Raw genomic sequence first — 18,156 nt, forward strand, 5'->3', positions numbered from 1 at the left:
AAATGAGTTATCAACAGTAAATACTTCAGAAGCAGAATAAACACGATGATTGCACCACTCCTCCTTTTATTTGTTTTCTCCAAGGGACTATCAACTGAGCATGAAGAGATACACTGGGAAACTCTGCTCTTTTCATTGATACTCTTTGGTTTTGGGAGGGGGTGGGGGGGAAAGACCCAAAACATTTTGAAATCGAGTTGTTTACTTACAACTGAAGGGTATTTGTTAAGAAAACCACAGCAAGGGAAAAAAGAAAACTTTGAGCAAAAATTCCACATGCATGTCTTTTTTTTTTTTAATTTAAAACAAAACACAACATTTTCATTGAGAAACTGCTGCAATAAAAATGTGACAAATTGTATTTACTACTGCCTTCCACCCTGCCTTTTACAAATACAACCCCAAATCCCAGAGATAACTTTATCACCTGCTGGGTACCACATTTCCCTGTGGATATCAGACACAGCAAGCACTGCAGGCTCTTACCTCCATGTAGGACTGTTATAAGCATATCTGCTGATAACCTAAAATAGAAAGCAGTGAAGAGAGCAACAACAGGGGTTTTTTTTTCACTACTACATTCCACAACAGGCAACCACAGTGACGTACAGGTGCTCTGCATTGTTTGTATTTTCTGGAAGTCTCTTCCAAGTGTCGGTAAAGTACCTAAATTCTCCCAAAGTGAAGTTGCAAAGGAACTGAAACAAACGTTTTGTGTGTGGGAGCGAGCTCAGAAAACATGGAACCAGCAAAATGAGTCGATGAGGGCCAAAAAAAACCCCCCCTTGCAGCTCCACTGGGTCCACCAGACACACCTGCCAGTGGAAGCAAACCTGAGAGCTTCTGTCTGGCCTCCTGGGCAACCAAGTGTCCCTCTCTTCACCTCCCCCCCTGATTATGCAAAGGCAGAAGGAGCAAACACAGGTCTGTGTGGAGGAACCAGGAAGGAGCAGGCTCACAAATCTCTCCACACACAGGCAAGTCAGTAAATATTGCAGTGAGAGGAGAGCAGGCTTTGCTCTGGGAGCTCAATCCCACCTGGGGGGGTTGCCAAGGGACTGGGCTGGCTCACAGCAAACCTTGTGTTGCTGCACTTCACCCAGAGCTGAGGAATATTGTGAGGATGGAGCAGGTGATGCTGCTCCTGTTGCACAGAAACAGTGCCCCCCTCACAGCCAGGCTCTCCTGCTCTCACAGAGACAGGTCAGCAGAAGCAGAATAGGAGGAAGGATGTTTGCAGTTTAATTTCAGGCTCCCAGCACTGGAGTCCAGCAGCTACACAGATCCCTGCAGTCACCACTACAGGACTGATTTAATTGGCTTCTTTGCTCAGAAAAATCACATCTCTAGAGACCCTGGGGGTGTCTGCCAGTAGAACTTACTGAGATCAGCATGAGTGTACTGAAAACATGGAGAGATGCTGGGCAAGGCTTAAAAGTGTGGCTCTAAAATACTTGAAAAAGTCACAAACATCCTTCATATCAGAGATCACAAAAGCTGTACAGAATACACTGATAAACTGGGGGGTTTATGCCACCTGTGGTCTTATGTTTTCTGCTTTACTGACTTAACAGTGAGAACTCTAAAATCAGTGACATTAAGAAGCTCAGCTTCCTTCTCCAGACCACAAATTATTGATAATCTAAGACCAGTGTGAAAGCATTTCAAGGTTAAGCAAACAGAATATGGATTACCCATTATGTATTTCTCTAAATACATCCTTAATTAGATACCAATCTATTCTGATATTTCAGGTAAAGCACCTCTGTCCTCAGACACACACACACTGCCCCACAATCCACCTCCAGCCATTGCCAGGGATAAGGTTCCTCAAGGAAGTGAGTTGGTGGCTATTTTACTGTGCAGGAGATGAAATGCTTCTGCTTCTGTCCCTTCAATGCTGTGAGCAGGGCAGCTCCTCTCCATCCCAGCAGCAGAGCTCCAGCCCTGTTTGCAGCCCCAGCAGCTCAGAGGAGGGCTGAGGTCCCCACACTGGTTTGATGGTCGCTGTCTGCCAGAGAAATTCAGAATGAGGGCGGGGGGGGGAATGCAGAGCAGAGCACCAGGGGCTGCTGTGCCACCACTGACCCACAGGGCATGAACCAGGACCTACAGCCAGCACTGATCCCTGCCCAGGGGCTCGAGGGTTTGTGCACATCCATGGCACATCCATTGCAAACCCCCTGCATCTGAATTGCAAAATAATGCAAATGATCCACCCATAATTACACCAAACCCACACCATTATTAATTTCAAACTCTGAGCGTCACAGCCTAAAAATTCAGCAACTGCTTGAGGAAAATGTTCAGTTCAGAAGAATCCTGGTTATTTTAACTCTTTCTTTACTGCTGTAAGCCAGTACACATGAAGAAAACCAGCTGAACCCTCTTGCTGGTAAATTGGTTCCAAAGATCACAGATCTTGGCTGTACAACTTTCCCCAGAAACCTTTTCTGATGCCAATAAATCAATTAATAAAATTAATTCAGTGGAAGAAAGAAGGAAACAAATCCACATGTGTGAATTAGTCAAGCATTGATGTCTGCTTATTGACCTTCTGGTGACTTCTTTCTAATGACCTGCAGCAGATATTGGTGTTTATCAGGCACCAGGGGTGAGAGAGAACTTCTCCACCTTGGTAATCTTCTATCCACTACAGGGAAACAGAACTTGCAGTCAGATTAAGATTTATTACCTGGATTATCAGGGTCTGAAGGTTCCTGCAGGATCACCAAGGCTTGCTTGATCTCACACAGGGTCTTGGCAAGGGGGGAAGCTGCTACCAGGCCCTCCACCTCCAACTCAGTCAGGTAAGGCAACTGGAGATCTAAACCTTGGAGAAATGGGAAAGCTGTTAAGCCTAAAGGAAGAGGATTTTCATGGCTGGATGGCTGCAGGAAGGAAATATTGCACTGAGCAGAGAGAACACCCAGCCAGAGGCTGTGGGGAGCACAGAATCTTCCTGACCTCCCCATATTGGCATTTAATCAGTGTAATGACTCCCATTCTCCTGTCTACAGTTGGCCACTTGATATAAAGGTGTAAAGAGTCTGTGGGGATGAAAAGTCCTGCACTTCTCTCTTACAGAAGAGGTAGAAGTGGCTCCCCTGAACTGGCACCTCAGCAATAAAAAAAAAAAAAGAAAAGTGAAAATAACTACCATTAATGGGAAGAAATAATTATATATTTGCACTCTCTTAGCAAACATACACACCTCTCTTACCCCAGACTTCACTGAGCCAGCCCTCTTTGTGATCTCTGAAAGCACCCATGGCACCCCCAGCTATGGTACTGCCCTTACCACGCTCTTCATGCCCAGGGAAGCTGAAAAAAGCATCCTTCCTGCTGCAGAGCTCCCACTGCTGAGGCAGCTCATGATCCTGTGGGATAAAAAGGGCCCAAGAGTTAAAGAAATGGGCGAGTGGGAAAAACCAGCAGAAAGGTGAGAGATGGAACAACAGACACCTGCAACTCACCTGCCCTTGCACTCCTGATTTCCTGTCACTGGCCAGGCTGCCCAGGGAGGGCACAACCTGCACTGCATCCTGTGCTTGGACCTTGTGCTCCATCCCTCCCTTCACAGCTCCATTCCTGCAGGGAGCATTCCCAAGCAGCACTTCCAGAGCTTTCATTAACTCTCTCACCTCCTGCCATGGAGCACCTGAGGAACCTGATAAACAATTCAAATGGGCTCCTGCAGAACCACCTGAAGAAGTACAGTTACATCCAGACCAAAACCAAGAGCAACTTCCTTTGGAAGTTTCACAAGGTGCCTCATATTGTACAACATTTCCAAATAAATGTGTGTTTATCTCTTCCTGAGCTGACAGACTTCTCCTCTCACTGAATTGAGATGAAGACAGACAGTCAGCTCTTCCAGGACAACACTGACAGACACAGTCTTGTGGGATCTCTGTGTGTATGAGCCAGCTCTTGTTTTTAACCTGTTCACTCTTACACTCCTCCTCTCCCTTGCTCTGCTCTCTGGTCCTCTCACCTGGCTGGAAGGTGTTCCCACAGTGTTCCTCACCCTGTTCATCACCCTCTGCTGCCCCGTTGTTGTCTGCAGGTTTGTGCCCACAAATCCTTTGCCTGGCAAAGATTTTCAGGGCATCAGGATCCAGTGCTTGCACCATGTCCTGTTCACAGAGAGCAGCAGTGTCATACTCTGGGTTACACTCTGTTATACTCTGCTAGCAATGTTACACCCTGCAATCCACCCATTCCACCTTCTGCCTCACATATAAAAACTACTTAAACTATACAAACTATTAACTAACCATATAAACTAACCAGATAAACTTAACTAACTAGATAAACTATTTAAACCATATAAAACTATTTTATGCCAAAATAACACACTGAAAGGGGGAAGGCACATCCCTCAATAAACTGTCGCTTCAGTGGAACCATTTATCCTAACAAAAGTCACATTTCCAAGACTCCCTTCCCTCAAATCTTTCTTTCCCACTGACCACAAGGCTTTGAATCCTGTGGCTGATCCCGTTGTAAAAGCCCAGCACGTCCATCCTGTGCTTTGCCAGCTGAGCTGCCACGTGCAGGTTCTGATCCTCCAGCTTGTCATAGAGGGTGCGGACGCTGAAATCCTCCAGGACCCCCCGTGCCAAGGGCTCTCCTGAAACACAGGGGAGGGCTCAAGCTGAAACACTGGCCACGGGCTTTATTTCCCACTGCCTGCCCGTGGGGGACAACAGCATTTTGTGCTGAAATGGATGAGGCAAGAGGTGGCGAGGGGGAGGATGACAGAGCGTTACTATCAGCTCCTGACTCGTCCAGAAAATTCAGGATGCTGCTGTTCCCAGCACCACTTCATGCTGCCATCTGCTGTTCCCTCTGAACACCCCGAAATTCCCAAGGTGAGGTCATTCCCAGAAAGCAAACAAAGCCCCGGAGTCACGTGCCTTCCGAGAAAAGAAGGACCAAGAGAAGCAGCCAAGGGAAATATTTGTAAAGGTTTTGTTTTCTTTACGGGACATTTAAATTTGCTGCCGTTTTTAAAGGGCTTCTCGGGGCTGGCCACTTCCTCTCCTGACTCCTAAGGGAGAAAACTCCACCCCATTCCAATCAGGGGGGGTTACACTGCTTGACTGAGGAGACCAAAGGGACCCAGAATGGCAGGGGGTGTGCCTGGGTGAATGTGGACACCATTCTCACACCAGAGTTAACACAGGACAACAAAATGGGGAGTAAGTGGGAAGAAGGCAGTTGGAGAACAGCTGGGGTTGGCCCAGCACTTCACCTGCACTGGGGGCTGTTCCCTTCTCTCCAGAAGCAGCATCTCCTCCAGAGCCTCGAGGACCAAGCATCTGATAAAACTGAAGGCTAGAGGGAGTGACAGAAGAGGGTGAAGACCATCTCATTCTTCTCAGAGAAATCAGATACTGCAGTTATCACCAGCCCAGCTCAAGCAGAAGGACAGATTTCTTGTCCAGACTTTCATACCTACTGTGCAGAGGGTTTACCTGTCCTTAAGGAGGATATATTGTGGTGGGATGTGGGGCTCACCCAGGCTCCTCCAGCGTGGCTTCCAGCCCTTCAGGGGGCTGCTGGCAGGGCCAGCAGGCTGGAACACTATGGCCAGGGTTGTCAGCACCACGGTGAGGGAGCCCAGAACAAAGAGGATGGCTGGGGAAGCAGAGAGGGATGGCAAGAAGTGAGAAACACAGAAACTACCGTGTATCCTGCCCCAAACCAACATTTAGCAGCTTTCACATTGATTACAGGGGCTTCTGCTTTCCCCCTGTTGGTTGGTGCATCAGGCCAGGAGCAAAGTGTTTTCTGAGGTGACCCAGCCAAGGATCACACTTGCAAGCCACACTTTCATTTCTGTTGTTTACTGGCCTCTCACTGATGGACTGGTATGTGCAAAGCACTCACCCAGAGGTCTGGCTTTGAGGAAAGACCTCAACTGACCTTGTGTTTAGCCTTTAGTCAACTCTGAAAGGATGTATTTAATTTCAGTTTAGTTTATCATGGAAACACGGTGTCGCTTTCTGCTTTCCAGCCAAGGAAAACAAAGCACCCTCAATCACTTGAATTCTTGGAGCAGGGTGTGGGGTGAGACACAACTGCTCCTTCCCTCTCTCACCACTTGAGCTCCCACACAGGCAGGTTCTTGGCAGTGAACTTTGGGGAGCTCCACAGGAGAACAGGATTAAAGCTGACAAAGCCAGTGGTTTGATGGTGTTTTCAAAGAAAATGCTTGTTTAAACACACTTCAAGAAGTACAAGAAAGGTCATAGTTAAGCCTCAAGGTTGGTGTCCCAGTGTTTTGGCTGTACCTGTGATAGCAGCCCAGTTGGGAGCCAAGTTCAGATCCTGTTGCTTCAAAACCCCATGTCTGGCCAGCTGGAACAGAGAGGAGGGCTGGAAGGGCACAGCTCTGGGGTCACAGCTCACGTTGGCTTCCTTCACAGTGACAATCAGGAAGTGCTCCTGGACAGTGTTATCCCTGAAAACATATGTGCCAGACTCCAGGAAAACATGGGCAAACCTGAAAGAGAGAAGCCAAGAAGGCACTGGGTTGATCCAAGTTTCCTTTGGCCTCCAGCTGTGATGATGGTAAAGACATGGATTGGAACACATTTTTGACATTTTCACTGCCAAGGACCTACTGATTCCATCTCAGACTCACTCCCAAATCCCAGGACAGCACCCAGGATTTGGGAGTGAGTAACACACAACACATGCACTGTCATCCACAGCAGGTATTACCAGGAGAGGTTGAGGTGAGTCTCCTGGATGAGGTGGTTTAGCCTTCGGAAGGGTCCAAAATCCCAGCTGGGGTTGCTGTTATAGAGATGCTGCTTCTGATAAACAGGGTAATGGCTGGATGCACGATCTGGGAAGGGTCCAGAACACTGTCAGCAGCTCTGACCCCCTTCAGCTGGGACAGCTGGCACTGGGCTGGCAAAGAACTGTGTTTCATTTGTAGGGCTGTGTAGTGTCAACTCATTTATCTGAGTTTAATTACTGCCCAACAAAGATTTGTGCTGCCTAAGAGAGGACACCCTTTATGTCTGTTGTACAGAAATCCAACCAAAAAGTGAAAACCATGAGGTAAGTCCCTGTCAGAGCCCAGACTGCAGTTGTGGGATCCCCTGAGGGCAAGAGAACAGGGATGGGAAGGGATGTGCTCACACAGGCAAACGTGGACTCACTGCCCTGAACAGGTCTGCACACACAGACCTGCAAAGGGAGCACAGACCCAGCAACACTCACCCTGGGAATCGATGCTGAGCTGGAAAAGGATCGTGTCTCCTGCTTCCAAACACACCACAGGGTTGGGAACCAGGGGCAAGGCCTGGGGATCTTTGGAGGAAGCCCTCTGGAATCGATGACCTTTCTGCAGCAGCCGATTTGATGGGAAATCTCCTGCCAGGCAACAGAACAAACCACAGTGAATCCTACAAAATGAGTAGCATGTCAAGACACCCAGCCCTTGGCAAGGAAGAACTATTTATTTTGTGCCTGTGGGCAATTACAGCTCACAAGGCCAAATTCTGCTCTCAGCCACACCACCCTAATTGAGCAGCAAATGGAATCAGGAGCCAGCACACAGTTGCCAACAGATTTGCCTCCAAATGGGGTTTCTTTCTAGTTCTTGGAAATCCAAAATCATCCTGCAATCTTTATTTGACCCATTCCCCTGCAGTCGGTGCAGTTCCTCACTGTTTAATCCCAGACAGAACAAGGTATCTCCCTAATTTCTAAATAGTTTGGAGCATCTGATAATAAATTCCCACTGGGCCAACTTGAAAGGAAACAAATGGCTCAGTCTGGCTGGAATTCAGGTTCACTCTCAGGGGCTCTCAAGCCTTACCCATGAGAAATGCATCCAGAACATCTGTGTTGGAGACAATGAAACCCAGCACTCCACTGGGGCTGAACAGGACCAAATGCACCCTCTGGCTGTTCTGCACGTGCTCATCTGGGCCCAGGACATTTGCCACTTCCTATGGGAAGCAGAGGGAAACACTGGGCCCTGATGCAATCAACAGTGGACTCAGATCATAGTTTGTGACCAGTCTTAACTGCAGCTGTACAAGGTTCCTCTAGTGAGGTTTTTCCCCTACAGTTCAGGAACTGTCATTTCTCTGTAAGGCACCAACCCTGTAACTTCAGGACCCACGAGTCCCTTTCCCAAGCTGTGATCTTTAAGAGCTCCCCCTAGACCTGCCTGCTGAGAAAGCATTCCCTTCCCCCAAAACCTACCCTCACTTCTCCTTCATCTGTCCTCAGGAGCAGCTCCCTGTTGGTGCCAAAGGCCAGGGAGATGCGTGGGGCTCTCAGCAGGCACAGCTGGTCACAGAGCTCCTCAGCAGAGATGTACTGCTTGCACTGACATCTGCCAAGTGGACAAAAGGCCCTGATCAGTCATGACCCCTGAGCTGCAGCACACTGGGGGTCAGGACAGATCCAGTATCCTACAAATTACAACAAGTGGGGCTGCTCCATGTCCATGGAAAACAAGATGGAGCAGACTATTTGTCCATCCCATCAGTACCTTGCCTGCTATTCAAGGCCAAAACATGACCCCCCACTATCTAACAGTGTTTGGTTGGTGTCTAATAGTGACCAACTTAGTCCTGTAACACAGCATTACACATCCCTCCCTAAAGCTCAGCTTTAAGAATACAGTTGACAGAAACAGAGTACAATTTTTACACACTGGATTTCTTTGCAGTCCATGTCAGGAGGAGATTTTCAATACAGAAAGAGAAAAAAAAAGTGGTGATCATACAACAAGAACCAGCTTCAGTGTCTCCCTGCCCGTGGCAGAGGGGTTGGAACTTTGTGATCTTTAAGGTCCCTTCCAACCCATACCATGAATATGTGTATTATATATATATAAAAATAATAGTTATTTATGTAAATATATAAATATTTATATTTTTATATATATTTATATAAAAACTGATATATATATAAACTATGATTAAAGGGGGAGGGAACAAGGATTGATATCCTCATTTCTGGTCTAAACCTACTAAAGTGATAATCCACTTCAGAGGGGCTCAACCCGAAGCAAGTGGAAGTAAATGTGAGCTCTGTCCATCCTCACCTTGTCAGTCCATGTTCATTCTGGTGCCTCCACCCAAGACACAAAATCCCCAGGTACTGTTGGGGACATGGGCACATTCTCCAGGCAGAGGAACGGGGCCAGTGACTGTGGGCTGAGGGCTGGGATCTCCATGGGAAGGGACTCCACTTCCCCAAAAACACCTCCCACGGCCCTGCCCCACTGTGAGCTCGTGGGCTCAGTGACTCTGGTGGTGAGGGGGTGGGTGAGGAGGGGCTGGGGGGGTGGGACCACCCCTGGAGTGCTGTGTCCAGTTCTGAGCCCCTCAGTTCAGGAAGGATATTGAGGTCCTGGAGCAGGTCCAGAGAAGAGCAACAAGGCTGGGGAAGGGACTGGAGCACAAGTCCTATGAGGAGAGGCTGAGGGAGCTGGGGCTGTTCAGCCTGGAGAAGAGGAGGCTCAGGGGAGACCTCCTGACTCTCTGCAACTCCCTGACAGGAGGGGGGAGCCAGGGGGGGGTTGATCTCTTTTCCCAGGCAACCATCAGCAAGACAAGAGGGCTCGGGCTTCAGCTGTGCCAGGGGAGGTTTAGGTTGGACATCAGAAAGAATTTCTTTCCAGAGAGGGTGCTCAGCCATTGGAATGGGCTGCCCAGGGAAGGGGTGGATTCTCCATCCCTGGAGGTGTTTAAGGACAGACTGGATGTGGCATCAGTGCCATGGGCTGGGAACCACAGCAGGGTTGGATCAAGGGTTGGACTCGATGATCTTGGAGGTCCCTTCCAACCCAGCTGATTCTATGATTCTGTGATTCTGTGACTCACATGCCCAGCTCTGCATGGATCTCTCCCCCTGCCCTCCCACACGCGGGGGAGCAGTCGTGGCGCGCGGGGACGACGCAGCGTCGTGTGGCTGCCAGACGGACCTGCCCGGGGGCACAGAGCTCGTCCACCTGCAAACACAGCACCCACAGCACGTGGCAAACCAGGCAGCACTTCAACCAACTCACAGCATCCCCAAAATTCCCTCCCTGCCCATGGCATCAGGCCTTCAACATAAAGAGTGCCTGCAGTTCTTTGCTGGCGCCGTGCGTTGTCAGCTCGTCTAATTACTGCCCAGTAAAGACTTGGGCTGTCTAACAGAGGACAAGTTATATCTCTGTTCTACAGAAATCCAGTCAATAAGTGAGAATCACTGACTGAAGTTCCTATAGTAGCCTTCAACAAGGTTAAAGGACAACTTGGAAAGCATGGAAGAAAGAACGTGGCAGTTTCCCCTCCCATCCAAATCCCTCATGCAAGTCTGATGAAGAACTTCACATCAACCATAAGAAGGCTTAAATTCCTGCATTTGTCATCTACATGAGACAGTGCTGCTCCCCACTGCCCTGGTGTGGAAGTATCCTTTGCCTCCACGCCTTGTGAATTTAAATTTAGCCTCATAATGTCTTAGTAAGGAAATCAAGTGCCATTATCCTACCAGGAAGGGTCAAGGGTCTCAAAAAAAAGCAAACAAAAAAACCAGTTAAAGGACTTGCTTGTGCCTTCAGCTCAAAGCACTGCTTCTGCCAATTACTCTCCCCCTCCTGCACATCACAAAACAATTTTGTTTTCAAGCCAAATTTTACCTGAGGTCGACAGTCCTGGTCGCTGTTGCTGTCAGGGTCTTTCTTGCCTCTCTCATCATAGTAAACATAACCTGCCTGGCAGATACAGGAGGCATCTGACTGCTGGAAAGCCCTGTTCAGCCCATGGCAGGTACAGCTGGTGGCACCTTAAGAGGAGGGGTTGGATTTAGAGGGGTGATTGGGGTGAGGAATAAAAACTGTGCTCTCTGGAAAGGAGCAGTTCCAGTGTTCAATACCCTTCATCAAATCCCACTGCTCATTTTAGTGACACTGCTGGAGCAGAGCTGAGGGCAGGCAGCTGGAGCCAGCCTGCCTTCAGCTCCACAGCCATCAGACATTTCCTGCAGCCCCATTTCAGCAGAGATGCAGAAAGGCCCAGCTGCTCATTTGCAGCAGTTTTGACAAGCCCTCCATTCATCTGTACATTAAGCCCCTGGACTGGGTAAGGACTCAGTCAGTCAAGGCTGCCAAGCTCCTCTTTGTGCTTCAGCATCTCAAATCCAGTCGATTTGAAATGCTGGGACAGTGCTGCACACACACTGAGTAAGGCACATGCACTCTTCACTGGGCACAGCTGCCTACCTTCCAGTTTTCCACCTTCACCCCACTTCATCATGCTCTCAGTGCCCAATTTTGGCTCAAAAGCACACCTACACTTAACACAAGCTCCCCAGTTCAGGGCTAAAGTACTCCTGGTGAAAGTCCAAAGCAATAATAGAGCAGGAATTACTAGAGCAAGAATTAGTAGAGCTGCTCATCTCCTCTTTCCTTTAAGGAGCTCAAATCCCCTCGGCTAACAGAGTGTAAGAGTTAAAGAAAAAAGAGCTTTGACAACTGAATTCTCTTTCTGGGTGGGACAGAGGGAGAGCAGGTGGGCATGAGGATGCCAGGGCTTGTGCTCCATCATGAAACCACGGGAGGGAATCACATTTCCGGGTGATTTCCTTGTTAGTCTTTCTCTTAACAGCAGTGGAACTTCACTCACACACACAAAAACTCACCAGGCTGAGAGGAAGAGGAGCTGCCACAGGGGAAACAGGCAGCCTGGGCAGGGAGGTGGTTGAAGGTGCCAGCAGGACAGGGCTGGCAATCCCCTCTGTGCTTCCCAAAGTGGCTGCTCCCGTGGGTCCCCGGGGGACAGGGCAGGGGGGCAGGTGCCAGGGAAGGGCAGTAGTGGCCACGGGGACAAGGCTGCTGGTGGTAGCTCTCACTGCCTAGAGAAAAGGCCCTGCTTAGGGACCCCAACATGTGCTAAGAGAAGGGCAGAGACCACCTGCTTATCCCACTTAGACACAAATATATACATACAAATATATATAAATACACGTCTGTATATATAAAGTTAATCAACATTCAGCATTTTCCCACCTAACTCCTATTTAAATATAAACTCATATTTAAACATAAATTCACATTTAAATACAAATCTCAGTTTCTTTCTCCCAGCTCTTTCACTGGGCAAATCCGGTGGCAAATCCACGTGGGAGCCCACAGCAGGGTTTTATAACTGCAGAGGGCTGAGAGCTCTGCCCACACAGAACTGAGAGCTCTCTGCAGCCAGTCTGAGCTGCTGCTTGTTGCCCCAGTGCCCCAGGTACCTGGTGGGCAGAGGAAGCCAGCAGGGCAGGGCTGGCAGGGGGCTGTGAGCAGGGGGGCACTGCGGTAGGTGCCTGCAGCACAGACCCTGCAGAACTTCTCCAAGGAGTCCCTCAGACCAGGCAGGGGCAGGGCCATGGATCCTCCCTCACATGGCACTGGGTGGGCACTGCCAGGGGGGCAGTAGTATGGAAACACACACCTGGAAGGCAAAACAAGGCAGGGAGAGGGGAGAAAGCCTCTAAAAATCAGATTGATTTCTGGGTTCAACGACCAGTGCAAGCAGAGGGCAAAATTAAAAACAGTTCTCATCTGATTCCAGGCATGAGCTGAGTAGCAGAAATCATAAATGGCCCCAGTCAGTCTTAGGAGTCACCAAATCTGTGACTGCAGTTACAAAGATTCCTCTGCTTTTGCCCAGTGCACAAAGACTGTGGTTTAGGTTCAGTCCCAGGCACAGTTCAGAGTTTTTAGGAAGTGAAATCTGGCTGCACCAACACTGCAGGTACTCACAGCTGCTCAGGGCTGTTGTATGTGGAGGATCCTTCAGGGCAGTGGTACCCAGCAGGACACACAGAGGGCTCACCTGTGAGAGCACCACAGTACAGGCCAGGCCTGCAAGGCTTGGGATTTACTGAACCTGGGGAAAAGAGGATGAACAGAGATACATTATGTGACATACCCAGAACAGGAGACTCTGGGCTGGAGAGACAGGGAGCAAGGGGGCTTTATTAAGTGCCCATAAACATTACTGCTCACAAAAGGGCACAGATCTGTTGGAAACCAGTTTGTTATTTAGCAGAAAATACTAAAACCTCAGTGCCTAGCCCTGCATGAAGATGTCTACTCCTTTTCTAGGTCCAGACCACTTCCTTTGGCAATCTCTGCTAAACAAGAACAGGAAGGGAGGGCTGGGAGTGACCATGTCCTGGCAGGGCTGCTGCAAGAATGGGACCAGGGTCACTGCTAAATGTCATGGCTGTGCCTGCTGATCTGCCTTCTAGACTCAGAAATGGCTGGGAATAAAGGAAATAAAGAAAACAAAGGTCCTGTCACCTGCTGGGCATTCGTAGCCAGGTTTGCAAGGTACTCCCTGGGTGTTGGGCAGCCCTGTCTGTGCTGGGTCTGGGCAATAATATCCAGGTGAGCAGGGATCACACTCTTCCAGTGACTTTGCACCAGGCTGGGTCCTGGCAGTGCCAGCTGGACAAAGGAAAGTGTCCCCTTTACCAGGGCACCAGTACCCAGGAGGGCACGGATAATCCTCAAACCTTGTCAGACCTGTGAGGAAGAGAAAGGAGAGAAGAAAGGGAGGCTGGGTGGCCAGGAGGAGTTCTGGGGATAATTGTGGGCACGACTGACCATCTCAGGGAGTTTTGTGATCAGCTCTGGAGGTGGGGAAGGGCTGGTTTTCCCCTGGCACTGACCTGGCAGGGGGCAGTGGTACCCTGGAGGGCAGGGCTGGCAGTCAGACAGGCTCCGAGCCCCCGGCTGCCCGCGGAACGTCTGGGGAGGGCACTGCTGGGGTGCCACGGGGCTACCATGCTCACTGCCACTGCCACCAGGGCAGTAGTGTCCTGATGGGCACAGGTGGGCCTCTGAGTCCCCTGAGAAACAGAAAGCAAGGATTTAAAGAGCCATTTTCAACAGGATCGGAACACCTTTGTTCTGTGACCTGCTGGGTCCTCCCTAAGCTACTGCACAGTCTGTGCACAATCCACCTCCACCATCCAAGCCCCTCTTCTGAAAGGGGTATTTGGAGGCTGGTTGTGATCTCAGGCTCCCCAACATTTCCCATGGTTGCTGGAACAGCATGTTATATTAACACTGTTAAATACCTCTTTTCTCTGCAGACACTAGAACTCATCACTAGAGAGTCCCACTGCCAGGACTGTCCCAAAATGCCATGTCTGACCTCAAATCCAGCCTCACCAGGTTCAGGGACACACACAGTTCTTTTGAACAGCAACTCCTATCCCTTCCCCTCAGGGTTTATCCCCCAGTTCCAACCTGCTTTGCACCAGCGTCCCGGTGGACAGGGCAGGCAATCCTCCCTCCTCACAGCCCCTGGAAGATCTCTAAGAGTGTTGGCAGGACATGGTATGGGCACCTCAGATCCCTCCAGGCAGTAGAAACCTACAGAAAGGGATGGCAAAGAGATAAAAGTAAAATATGCAAGTCACAGAGCCACACAGAATCAACCAGGTTGGAAAAAAGACCTCTGAGATCACTGAGTCCAACCCATGACCCAACACCACCCTGTCAACTAGACCACGGCACTGAGTCCTCCAATGACAAAAATATTTGAGCAAGAACCTCCTGTTGTTGCAGAATGAACGTTTACACAGCTGCTGGGAGGCTGCTGTGCACACAGAAAGCCAGGCCAAAAGCCTTCAAACTCTTCTGGAGGAGCAGTTCAGCACCAGAAATTCGAGGTGCCTTTTTGGTCAGGCACAAAAATTTGCCCAAGAGATGTAAAAAACAGAAGAAACCAACAAGCAACAGAGAAGAGATCACAGTATATCACACAAGACAACATGTTTTCCAGCTGGTTAGAAGCAAGCCAATAATTCTATACCCTAAATAGCACTGGGGTCCTGACTCACCTGCAGGACACAGCCCTGCACACACCTGGCCCCAGCGACACCCGGCCAGGAAGCGCCAGGAGAAGCTGTGGCCCTGGGGAGCAGCCTGGGAGCTCCCAGCCAGGCAGAAATATCCAGCAGCACATTTCCCCTCCAGCTGCCCGTGCCTGGAGCAGAGAGAACAGCAAGAGTCCACATGCAACCCACTGCTGCTGAGCCAGGGCAGAGGCAGAGCAAGTATTGGTGCAGTGAACTCTGCAATGAAAAATAACTTCTTACACTGACAGGAGAGACAAAACAGCCCCGTTTTTTCCATATGCAGGTGACCAGAGTGACCCAGACACTTCTGAGTTCAAATTCCATAAACGTGAACTGCTTTAGATGAATTTGTGGATGATTTTCCACCAGGCTGATCTTTCTGCATTACTTCCACGTTTCCATAAATGCTACCCCTACCATCTCTCTTTCAGATGCTTCTTTGTACCACGACAGTGATGTCAGACTGCTTTGAGATGCCTCCCAGAATTCACAGATCCAACAGCTCTGTACCCAAAAGCTGTGTCTAAGCTTGTATTTCTTTACTTGCAATGAGAGAGATGTGGTGGATAAGCTTGTATTTCTTACTTTGAATGAGAGAGATGTGGTGGAGAAGCCAGGAGGGACTTAGCACCCACTTACCAGCACCAACCAAGGATCTCAAAGGCAAAGTGAAAAACAAGCCAGACTGAAATGATTCATAACCTGCAGTAGTGACCAGGTAAGCAAGGCAGACATTCCTTCTCATTCCAGAGGCCAGTCATGTTTCCAGGAGTGAAGGTGCCCTCAGGACACGTGAGAGGAACTCGTGTGCCTGGAAAGGAGACCACAGAGACAATAACAAACCTCAGGGAGGCTGTTGTGGTCTGACAAGGCTCTTGACCTGGATCAGAGCGTGACAAATGACTCCCAGGACACGCTGGCTCGTTGCCACCTCCTTGTCATCCGGCCTACAGGAATTCAAACATGAGGGTTGTACATCTCTGGGATCACAGTGAGGCACACAACACCTGAACCCTTGGCATGCAAGTTCCAGTGCACCTGAGGGACAGTACGAATGAGGTGGGCAGTGCCTGGGGTCTCCTGTCACCAGGTCCTGGCAGTAGAACCCTCTCTGGCAGGGGATGCAGGATGCAGAGCCTGTGGCTGGCTGGTACTCTCCAGCAGGGCATGGTGTTGGCTGGGCTGTCCCTGACAGGCAGAAGTGACCCTGCAAGGACAGAGGAAGGAGAGGATTTCACAGAGGTGAAGCCAAACACAGGGGCTGTGTCATTAAACCTCGGGCAACACTCTGTGTGGATGCAATCAACGTGTCAATGAGGGGTGTGTGACCCCTGGCCACTGTGGGAACTGCCCAGAGCTGTCTCCCCTCCTTTACCCCCTCAGCAGTACCTTGGGGCAGAGCAACGCTGTGGGGCTGACAGAGCTGGAGTTTGCTGGGCAGTAAAACCCCTCAGAACAAGGTCCTGTTGGAGAACTCAGCCCAGCAGCAGCACAGAAGGAGCCGGGGTAGCAGGGCACACAGCTCTGGGGGGAGGCACCACCTGAGGGCAAACCAAAAAGCAGGGCCAGCCAGAGGGGGAGGTGGAAGAACACCCAGCACAGAACAGCCTCAGCAGCACTGACCTGAGCTGGGAACACACGGGCACCACCAGGCCTGGCTGAGGGTGCCAACACCCTGCTGTGGCCAAGGGGCAGCTGCTGAGCCATGCCAGACCCTGGGGGGGTCCCACTCACCCGTGGCATTGTTCAGGGTCCCAGCTGGGCAGGCAACTGGGAAAGGGGTTCCCTCTGGGCAGTAGTGCCCAGGTGGGCAGGGCCCACTGAGAGGGAAGGCAGGTGTCCCACGTGGAGTGGCATCAGTGGCTCCTCCTGCACAGTAGTACCCAGCTGAGCACAGACCTGCCAGGGCAGAACAGAGAGGGTGGCATCTCCTCAAACCCTCAGAAATAGGCAGATAACAGAGAAGAGAAGCCAAATCCCATCCTTGTCCTATTTTATCACTGATGATACCCTGGGCAGTTCACCTTTGGTTTGCCTTTCCTCCTTCTCATTAACCTTTGGTCTCTATCACTTCCTTTCTTTACCTGCTCTGACCTCATCTAGCATTTGCTTATCTTATCAGTTCTCTAACTAGTTCCCTATCATTTGTTTCCTGTGGGAAGAGTCCTGCCTCTCTTCTTTCCAGGCATCCAACCTTGGCATTTTGCCCCAGTGACAATCCCTCTGTGCTTAAATGGTTCCCCCCACCACAGAGGGGAAGTGTTTAAGAGGACAGACAGAGCAGCAATAAAAGTGTTAAAGCAAAGGAAGAGAAAGCAGAAAAAAAAGCAAAGGGAGAGAAGGAAAAGCAATACACTAACATCCAAAATAACATCCAAAATAAATGCTCAGTGAAAAGAATGAGACAGGGAAAAAGAAGTGGCTGATGGGCACAGGGTGAAGGGTGACGGGCACAGGGTGAAGGGTGACAGGCACAGGGTGAAGGGTGCCCTCCAATAGCCTTTACTCTGTTCATGGAGATATTTTCCAATTCCCTGCATCCTGAATATCCCACCCCTGTGCTGTGGGGTGGGTTATTAACCAAACTCACCATCGGGTTCCCAGTTGGCCTCTCCCCTGCAGTACCTCCCCTCTGGGCACAGCCTGCAGGCAGTGGGGCTCAGTGCCCCCTCCAAGGTGTTCAGTGTGCCCTCAGGACATGGCAGGGGGGCAGCAGTTCCAGCTGGGCAGTAGTAACCTGCACATGGAGGGGGGAATGAACACAGGAGAGAGAGGTGGGAATGCTGAGCAAACACCCCGTTCCCTGAAGGAACCCCAGCCAGGATTTCCTGCAGGTCTCCATCCCACCTCCTCCCATCCATGTTTGGGGTTTTCCTGCACACCTGAGCCTCACCTCTGGGGCAGGTGAGGGGCTCCACAGTGGCAGCACTTCCACAGGCCATTCCAGGAGGGCAGAGCAGGCAGGTCCCTGCCCCAGGCACGGGGCTGAAGGTGCCAGGCTCACACGGCAGCTCCAGCCCCGTGCCCGCGGGGCAGTAGAAGCCTCTGGGACATCTGTACCCATGGATCCCATCAGAAGGGCAGGGAGCAGAGTTTCCTTCCAGGCAAACATACCTGGAAGAGAGAGAATTTGGACTGAACCAGCTCACAGCCCCACTCAGAGGCATTAAATAGGGGAGACATCCCTTGGAAATGCATCCTGTTTCAGTTTGGCTGACAACTCCCCACCCACATCTGTAATTTGGTGCCCACCTGAAAATCCTGGTA

General features: G+C 50.2%; 1 protein-coding gene across 1 annotated transcript; it reads right to left on the reverse strand.

Moving 5' to 3' along the window:
• Positions 1–340: 340 nt before the first annotated feature.
• LOC116797657 lies at positions 341–15,682 on the reverse strand. The gene is made up of 23 exons (XM_032709382.1): positions 15,592–15,682; positions 14,872–15,017; positions 14,276–14,401; positions 13,693–13,872; positions 13,496–13,546; positions 12,779–12,905; positions 12,268–12,467; positions 11,671–11,883; positions 10,670–10,815; positions 9,867–9,994; positions 8,236–8,368; positions 7,844–7,976; positions 7,243–7,395; positions 6,736–6,862; positions 6,303–6,514; positions 5,484–5,646; positions 5,261–5,343; positions 4,476–4,636; positions 3,998–4,139; positions 3,477–3,661; positions 3,302–3,380; positions 2,696–2,833; positions 341–2,011 (listed from the first exon to the last, which is right to left on the reverse strand). Exons 1-23 carry the CDS (start codon positions 15,648–15,650, stop codon positions 1,968–1,970), a joined length of 3,129 nt encoding a protein of 1,042 aa, XP_032565273.1. The 5' UTR covers positions 15,651–15,682; the 3' UTR covers positions 341–1,967.
• Positions 15,683–18,156: the final 2,474 nt, after the last annotated feature.

Source organism: Chiroxiphia lanceolata, chromosome 23 (assembly GCF_009829145.1).
Source record: "Chiroxiphia lanceolata isolate bChiLan1 chromosome 23, bChiLan1.pri, whole genome shotgun sequence".
NCBI lineage: Eukaryota > Metazoa > Chordata > Aves > Passeriformes > Pipridae > Chiroxiphia > Chiroxiphia lanceolata.

What these genes read in the sequence shown, in the direction of transcription:
- LOC116797657 (XM_032709382.1), bottom strand. Translation starts at nt 15,650, where the DNA reads ATGACTGGCCTCTGGAATGAGAAGGAATGTCTGCCTTGCTTACCTGGT. An exon ending in GGGAACAGCCCCCAGTGCAG is followed by an intron (nt 4,637 to 5,260) that starts GTGAAGTGCTGG and finishes CCTGTGTTTCAG; the next exon opens with GAGAGCCCTTGGCACGGGGG. An exon ending in AATCAGGAGTGCAAGGGCAG is followed by an intron (nt 3,381 to 3,476) that starts GTGAGTTGCAGG and finishes TTTATCCCACAG; the next exon opens with GATCATGAGCTGCCTCAGCA.